The following is an 8,641-nucleotide window of genomic DNA, read 5'->3' as shown; positions in this document are numbered from 1 at the left end:
GTCTGGTCCTGCTGCTTTCCTGGTGTTCACTCTCTTGAAGGCTCTCCTCACATCATGCTCGGAGATGACGAGCACGTTTCCGGTGCTGCCAGTATCACTCCTGCCAGCAACTGTTACACTGCTGCTGACTCACAGTTGGCAAGGAACACAGAAATGAAGAATTGCTTCAGCCTGTTGTGAGCATATCTAATCTGGCTTTTCAAGTGGGGAATAGTCTGATATACTGTCCATATATCAGATCAGTTCATTCCTAACTTGGCATATTAACAAGTTTAACCATAAGATTAGAAAAAAAATTATATCAAAATTGCTCTACATTGAGAGCAAATTGTAGAGTGATTGTCTCCCCTTCCAGGTTGTCTCCTTAGGCACCTCTGGACCGTTTCCAGAGTAGTTTCTGTTTTTAGTACGCGTCCTAGGACTCCAAATCTGATTACTTGCACCACTTCACCATGGATGACCAAGGTCTGAGTCAGTTCATCGAGTTAAGAATGCAACAAAGAGCTTACGGCATGAATTTGTCTCTAACTATAAACTATAAACATACAGCTCTGCTGTAGCCTGTAGCATAAAGGGGTGTCTGAGGAAGAACATTAAACTCAAACCACCTAAACTGTGACACGGGCTGTAGTAGCAAAAGCGCTGGAAGTAGTGGAGTGCTGCCATGAGGAGACTACTTATAAGGGGAGCGCAGACAAATTGACTTTAAGTCAGAAAATATGTATTTTTTTTTAATTTGTTTATTTTAGAAGTGAAACTTTCTGGCTTCATGTTGTGTTGAGTTGTGTGACTGCACAGCAAATTCATGAGATTCCAGCTGCTTTGTGCAAATAAACCTTTAGACCCTTGGTGTTTGCGAGTCTTGTGACTCTAGGAAACTACTATACCTAATCACCTATTTTTTTCTAATTATAAAATTATCATTTGTAGTCTTTATTTTTAATGTATTATTTATTTCTGCAGTATAGAGTTTCCATTGCTATGGAGTCTTCTTTTTATCTACCACACTAGGAGATCAGCAGCCACCAAGAGCAGTTCATTCAGATGTTAAATGAACCCGTCCCAGAGCCAGTGCCAGGAGGTGGCAGCAGTGGAGGAGGAGGAGGAGGAGTAGGAGGAGGTGGCGGCGGCGGCGGCGGCGGAAATCAAATGAACTATATCCAGGTCACACCACAGGAGAAGGAGGCCATTGAGAGGGTGAGGAGAACGACACATGGATGACACATGACACATTTTCCATAATTGCAAAGCTCAAGGCTCCTTTACCAAACATGGTGGACTATCTATGTGAACCAGTTTCCCTTACATGTCACATTTGTGCAACATTTACTCAACAAAATGTCAAATGAAGGGATATTACTGACTGGGGAGTATGTATTAACGTATTGATTGACTAACTTTAAGCTATGACTCTCTGATTCCAGCTAAAAGCCTTAGGATTTCCAGAGGGACTTGTTATACAAGCCTACTTTGCTTGTGAGAAGAATGAGAACTTGGCTGCCAACTTCCTTTTACAACAGAACTTTGATGAGGATTAAACAAGCCATCTTCATACCACTTTCTCTATGTTTTGATTGCAGATTTTTTTGATAAATGTGCACAATAAGCCTTTTAGTTTCCAAAAAAACTATTTTATTCACCACTTCCACGTTCTACTTTCTTTGTAACACTGGATCTTTATCAGCTGGTGGCTGCTGTACGAGGGGAGGATTTTGTTTGTTATTGGTTAAAAATGAAGTAAAAATTAAATTACAATAATTTTGCATCAGAAATAATCTGTTTATTATTTGTTATACTTAAGACCAGTATGTTTTATGTTAAGTTTTTTTTCTGTTATGTGAGATGAGTTCTGGGTTCATCTGAAAGGTTCTGACAGTATTCATGCACTCTTATTTGATTTTTGGAGTTGACTTAAAATGGAGATTTGAAAAATTAAAGTGTTCAACACAAGCAACGTGGAGTTTTGTTTGTATTTATTTATTTTATTCATCTTTGTTTTTCAGCATGAAAAAAAACACCACGATTAACTGCTTATCTGAGTTAGTGTTGTGTTTCGGAGGTGGATCTGGAGCCTGTCCGAGTAGGGTACACTAAACTGGTGAATCTGCAATACGCATAGATGGATAGATATGCATGCATTTTAACATGTGTGGTGCTATGGAGAAGTATTAGCCTTCTTCCTGATTTATTTTTTTTATTTTTTTATTTTCAAATAATCAAACAAATGTAATATTAGAGGTAACTTGAATAAATACAAAATCCAGTTTTTCATTTATTAATGTGAAAATGTTAATGTTCCCGAACTTGCCAGGCCTGGTGTAGGAAAACGCCTGAAAACCAGTTGTACCACATTTGGAGGAGATGATTTTTCAGAGCACTGTATAAAGAGGGTCAAAGCTTTGGGAGAAGTAATACAGTGCTTTTTTGCTGTTAATAAATGTGTATACTCACTTTTACATCTATAAGTAAAAAATAAATAAACACACACATACACAAGAAATCCACAATCCGTTTGACACTTTAGTCATTAAAATGCTGAATTAAAAGACATTGAAAATTAGCATATTCTTTCTGTAGCAACAAGCACTACAAATGACACCTGCAATTATAGCCGTCTGGTTTACGAAGTGTAATTCTTAATTAAAAGGGAGATTCTGAAGGGATCGTGCTGTGCTTGAACCAAATAAACCTATAGGGGGCAACATAGACCACAATATATTTCCAACTTCCAAGCCTGAAGATGTGTGACTGGGGGCTACCACTCACAACAAATGGAAAGCAATGCTACCTGCATGGTCCACATCCTTCTTTTCCCCTTGTCATCCCTGTGCTGTGGTACTTAAGTCTCTAAAGAATGCTATAATGTCCTAACTATAGGATGCTTTTTCCCTGTAATCAGTATGTGATGTTTTGAATCATCTTATAAATTCATATTGTTAAAAAATTATAATAAAAATTTTGTATTATTCAAAGGCTGTACACTCTCAAAGAGCAGTAAACCTCAGAGACACAGCAGCATCACTCAGGCGATCACGTAATCCTCAAAGAAAACAAATCCAATGGAGGCCACAGTACAAATTCACTCAGGATTTAATTGAAGGTGAGTCTCTATGGGTTTTTGTTATTATCGTTGCTTCACCACAACATCTGATCTCAGGCTTCACCCACCTGCCAAGTGCCACTTTAATAAATGTAACTATACAGCAAATGTGTCAACATCTAAATACACAAGTAAATACTCATACATGGGTTCTTATGTTTTTACCCTTTTCTTTCTTATCAGGATGTAAATTACTTTTTTCTTTCTTGATAAATTTAATAAAATTCTTTGCAAGGTGCTATAATGTCATCACGCTACAAATCCAAATACTTAGTGATAAATAACACAGCTGTTGCAAACCCAGTGTTAGATACAGTGGTAGATTTATTACATTTTGACGTCCCCTGTCAAAATGAAGGGCTATTTAAATATCTAAAAATGATCACCATCTGTATTTTAAACTTATTTGACATACATAAAAATAAGTACGGTTATTATAGTCCAAATCTCTACGAGGTCACACTGTGAGGCCTGCACAGTATAGGTATAGAGCCTTAACGGCTCAGCAACATCACCTTTCTACTGAGCTCTTTTCAGTGCTGTAAGTCTCAGGTCATCTATCTCACCGCAGCATATCTGAGTGCTTGTACTCCTATTGTGCACATCGGTGTCAGATTTGGTGTCACCCTTGAACGTCAGCCACCAACTCACTTGTCCTCCCAATTCATCCGCCTGACAGGTGGAAAGAGAACTCCATGGAAGTGCGACATTGTAGGAGTGAATTTTCTTTTGAAAACCTTTTTTAACGGCAACATTGTGTTAGGTCGCCTGGAGTGATCTCACCATTACCACAGAGGTCAGTGCGGTAATCTTCAACCTACTGTAAAACTTTTTTTTTATAGGACTAATGTCTTTCATCCTGCCAACTGTTCATGTCTTTAGATATCAAAGGTTGTCAATGAAATGGCATAAAGGTCATAAAGATTTTTCTTCTTATACCAAATACATTTTATTATAATGTAAAATACAAAACAATAACAAAGAATTATTATTTACAAATGTACAAAGTTCAAGATTATATTACATATTTTGGCTATAAACAAACAAAGATTTGTTCAGAGTTATTCATTCAATACAAAAATACAAGCGTCTCATATAAATTATTGCACTTTGCAGCTGCAGTGCATTGAAGATTGCCATCACCTTTAAAAAAAATGAAGTGTTTACCTGATTTAAGTCAGATTGCGGAAGAGAGGTTTCCAAGAAACACAAAAACCATATGGCACTTTTTCATTTCACCCTTTTTGTATAATCTTTGGTACCTTTTATTACAAAAAAACCCTTCAGAGTCACTGAGCACCATTCTGTATAAATTAACATTGTACCTGAAATCAATGGCATTGCAGGTGAAATGTGTATATAAATATATATGTATTTAATTGTACAGTGTGTCGTTTACAGGGCCTATGAAGACATGTTGCTGGTAGAAGGCCTCTGGAGATGTTTTTTCTGTTGCTCCTGGTTTCCCTGACAAAAATACACTTCCAGTTTGAAAAAACCCCCAAAAAAACAGTTGGCACCTGGTCCTCCAAGTTTTGTCGGTTAAATAACACAAATTCCAGTTTGGTCCCTTTCATAAAAAAGTTTACAACCCTGGCTGAGAGGTCTTGTCGAGTCACCTGCACAACGTGCGAGCACGGGATCAGTCTTGAGAGAAATTCTTGGCTCTTAAAGATCCAGCGCTCTTTCATTTTTGTTTCTTGCCATGAACACCACAGCTTGTCTTGTTGCTTGACGCCAGTTTGAAGGCAAATCGTGGTTTAAAAGAAGAAAAAAAACTGTAGGTCACAGGTTTGTTCAGGGTTCTGCTAACGTACATATATGTCCCCTTCCCCGCCCACTGGAGCCTTCATCCACCGACCATCCAAGTCTCATAAGTGTCTCTTCATGTGGAGAGCTAGGTGATCTGACCTTGAAAACGCCCGGTCGCATTTCTGGCACTGGAACGGCCGGTGGCCTGTGTGTTTCCTGTAGTGGCGGGTGAGCTCATCCGAACGCGCAAACTTCCAGCCACAGCCCTCCCAGTCGCAGTGGTAAGGCTTCTCCCCTTTGATGGAAACACAATACACACAGAGCGGTTAGCACTGGCCCTGAGGTTAAAAATGGCCCAGCCTTCCCCACATTCAGGAGAAAAAGAGGTCCATCCTGTCCTGCAGCTAGTGTGTAAAGGCCAAACCATCCGGCCTGGGGTTTGTATTTGAAAAGGGATCAGTATCAACCTGTTTTACTGCACCTGCTAAACAAGTCCCCCTCCCAGCCCCCACCCTTCCAGCCCCTATTCAAACATGTTTGTCCATAATGAGCAAGTGATGTTCAACAAGGAAACTATCACGAAAATAAGAGAATAAGCTTAATGAGAGCGTGCTAAGGCTAAAAGCTAACACTAGTGTAAGCGGACGCCAGAAGCGTCAAACACCCATCTGCATACCTGTGTGTGTGCGGTGGTGCGCTTTAAGGTGCGAGCTCTTTGTGTATGTCTTCCCGCAGCCGACAAAGTCACACGTGTGTGTCGCCACTCTCTTCCTCGGCCAGGACCGTCGACCACGTTTAGGCTTTGGCTCCTCCGGCATGCAGTCACCAGTAGATATCATGAGGGGTTCTGTGGAGTCAAAAAACAGATGTGACAATAACTGTTATCATGGTCCCTAATCATACTCCACATGAGCAGAGAAAACTTATAACTATATCAGAGGTCACTGAACAGTGGGGTAGGCTTATAGCCGATATAACAGAGGCATAAAAATTCAATATTTGTTTAAAAAGAATGTATCTTCTGTCTCGAACTTTGAAGGGACTCAGAAAACATCAGCCCCTCTTAAATCATATAAAAGGCCTGTGCAAAATAAAGCTGCTATTCTAAAAGCTTTAATACTTCTCTGCAAAACACTGCACAGTGCCACAATTAATTGAAAAAAACCCCACCACAACAGAGAAGTGGTTCGTTTTAATGTTTAAAGTAACAAACAACACAGATTCTATAGAAATTCAAATTCTGTATGCGGGCTAGACTTTTAAAGAGTTTTACGAGGACAAGATCCTTTTAAGTGCAATACTTTGAACCAATGGCTCGTTTAAAACCATTGACTCTGTATAAGTTGTGTTCTTAGACAGATTTTAAGAAAACACAGTTTTAAGAACTCTCTATTATAATAAATGCTCTCTAACCTTGGTACTGCATGGATGATGTCTGGGCGTAGGACGTGTATCCCGGTGGCGAACTATGGTGGTATCCCTGGGGAGGAAGAGGGATCTGAGAGTGGGAATGGCCCAACACCTGGTGTTCCCGGCTCAAGGGGTGGTCCGGGGAGAGGGAAGAGGATGAGGATAACCTGCTGTTTGTCATGGAGCGCCCTCTGCCATGGAACCCAAGATCCAAGTGGCTGGGACGCTGCTGCTGCTGGCTTCCTCGTCCATGGGAGTTTACTCCAGCCAGGTGTAGGTCCATGGGTTGTGAGATGGTGCAATTACTGGGGTTTTCCTGCTTTATCCTGTGGCACGCGAAGGTCGTCGAGGCACGTGAGGGAGTTGGGTCTGACACAGCGTTAACACAGGCCTTGCTAACATTCATGCTTTGGTTGTAATCTCCCATGTCCATTGTTGTCTTGACTACAAACTTCCCATGGAGGCTCGTGGGTTGGAGGTAAGCCGGATCCAGCTCGGGTCTCATGAGCTCGGCCACGAAGCCTCCAGAGGGCGAAACATCGTTGATGTCTGGAATGGTGTAGAGCAGCTCGCTGGCAGTTCCCTGAGGGGAAGGGAGAGGGTAAGATGAGGTGAAAGACCCAGGGGAAGGAGACAGTCCCTGGGCAGAGGTGCATGCCATGGCATCCTCCTGCTGTTGCTGCTGCTGTTGTTGCTGCTGCAGAATAGAGTTGGACAAAATAAAGTCATAGTCTAAGTCCAGGTCCAGCTCTGTGTCTTTCTTGGACATGCTGGTGGCAGTGGGATGGTCTGGGTCGGGGCAGCTGCTTTCGTCTGGCACGCTGGATCTCTTAAGATGGGACAACTCCTCCTTCCATCTCTACGGGAAAGTTAGGCAATTATGAGTGTGCTGGCACAATTTGATCATTTGTGTCATGTTGCTGTTTTTACAGGCACAGAGTCAAGAAAATCACACTAGGGTTTTATCCTGTCTGTCCTGCTTGAAAACAGCCCTAAAACAGGGTAATTTAGAGTGAAGGGAACCTGGATCTGCAGTATGGAGACTGATTATTATGACAGCTTAGCTACAGAGCTGAGTGTGGTGCAGAAAGTGTCCTTGGCTGTAAGCACTTCCCAAGAATACTGATTTGTAGCTGAAAGCACGAGAATTGGCACAGGTATATCTGGTGAATAAAGAGTGGGCCCTTTTTTTAATGATCAGACTCAGAATAATCTTCCTTTCAATATTTTGAATTTGAACTGCATTTAATTGGAAAGGTAATCGAGCTGGATGCTCTCCACGCAGCAATACAGTAACCCATGTGCGCTTCCCGTGCATGTCTCACTGTCTCCACGCTAAAGCAGCCTGTGTAAACTGGTGCACGCCCCATTGGAGCGTGGTGTCAAGCCCTGGCTGTAGTGTAACAACATGGGAGAGACACATTGGAAAAACAAACACGCTAGAAATACACTGCACCCAATTCTTTGATGCTTTTTTTATTTTTGTTTTTTACCCCACACAGTGCTATTTTTTTTTCCATGCGCGCATAATATGAAGTGACCACAGGATACTCACTAAATTGGCGTTTCCTATAGATTTACTCTTGATAGTGGGGCCGCTGGCAAAGGTGGATATGGAGGGCAGAAGGGTTCCACCTAATGCCATCTCGACGTCATTTGGAGGCTGCCTGAAATTTAAACAGAAAAATAACGTAAATCCTCGCGGGCTGATCCCTGGGGCGAGCGCAGGCTGTTGTAGTCCAACAAGGAGATGTTAGTCAGTCAGATGTTGTCATTAAAAGTTTGTCAGGTCCACACCTCATCGCTTAGAGTTTATATACACACACATATATATAAATGTATATATATGTGGAGTCCCGTTTGAAAAGATTCTTCTGAGGATGCGGCTGCACTGCTTTGAATATCCCCCGGATTTTAAAGTTTCTGCTCCGCGTCGCGCATTACACTTTGGTTCCAGGACATGCCACCGCGAACGGGTTAAAAGCTGCCGGGCTGCTGCATTTTTAAAGCTGAAACGATGCTAAACGGGAAGATAGACTGGGGCGACGGGGCAGGGGGGGAATCCCTTGCTCCTGTTGCCATGCAGGGACCGGCAGTCTGAACTGAGGGAAGCGCGTGAGAGGTATTCGTCTTAAATCACTGGAGCGAAGGGAACCGCCTCTGTCGCCCCGGCAACAAAACATTAGCGGAAGGGGGAGGAGGGGAGGGGACTGGAGGGAGAGGCAAGGAGAGCGAAAGATTGGAGAGAGAAGTTTGTTTGTATTCATAGCAACCGTGACTCTCCTTACTTTTTGTTAGTCGTGCGAAATGTGGTTGAAGAACCGCGTTGTTCTAAATTCTGCACACGGCTGACATGGGAATACCTGAGACTTTCGTTAA

At 42.0% G+C, this 8,641-nt stretch overlaps 2 protein-coding genes across 2 annotated transcripts in view; one reads left to right on the top strand and one right to left on the bottom strand.

Annotated features, from left to right (window-relative positions):
• The window catches only part of rad23b (RAD23 homolog B, nucleotide excision repair protein), a 14,525-nt gene extending 12,571 nt beyond the window's left edge, over positions 1-1,954 (top strand). The window contains exons 6-8 of the mRNA XM_005720537.2: positions 41-138; positions 1,012-1,197; positions 1,425-1,954. Coding sequence (XP_005720594.1) covers positions 41-138; positions 1,012-1,197; positions 1,425-1,538 — 398 coding nt within the window. The 3' untranslated portion in view covers positions 1,539-1,954. The remainder of the gene's footprint in view (positions 1-40; positions 139-1,011; positions 1,198-1,424) is intronic.
• A 2,502-nt stretch (positions 1,955-4,456) lies between these two features.
• Positions 4,457-8,385, bottom strand: klf4 (Kruppel like factor 4). The gene is made up of 5 exons (XM_005720406.2): positions 8,060-8,385; positions 7,818-7,929; positions 6,266-7,121; positions 5,529-5,699; positions 4,457-5,147 (listed from the first exon to the last, which is right to left on the bottom strand). The coding sequence occupies exons 1-5, from the start codon at positions 8,062-8,064 to the stop codon at positions 4,972-4,974; spliced, it is 1,320 nt and encodes a 439-aa protein (XP_005720463.1). The 5' UTR covers positions 8,065-8,385; the 3' UTR covers positions 4,457-4,971.
• Positions 8,386-8,641: the final 256 nt, after the last annotated feature.

Source organism: Pundamilia nyererei, unplaced genomic scaffold, assembly GCF_000239375.1.
Source record: "Pundamilia nyererei isolate P.nyererei 1_Seehausen unplaced genomic scaffold, PunNye1.0 scaffold00002, whole genome shotgun sequence".
NCBI classification, from domain to species: domain Eukaryota; kingdom Metazoa; phylum Chordata; class Actinopteri; order Cichliformes; family Cichlidae; genus Pundamilia; species Pundamilia nyererei.
This window is presented reverse-complemented; position numbering and strand designations above follow the sequence as displayed.

Coding starts and splice junctions, on each gene's coding strand:
- klf4 (XM_005720406.2), bottom strand. Junction 5,700..6,265: donor ATCATCCATGCAGTACCAAG/GTTAGAGAGCAT, acceptor TTGACTCCACAG/AACCCCTCATGATATCTACT. Junction 5,148..5,528: donor GCACCACCGCACACACACAG/GTATGCAGATGG, acceptor TTTCCATCAAAG/GGGAGAAGCCTTACCACTGC.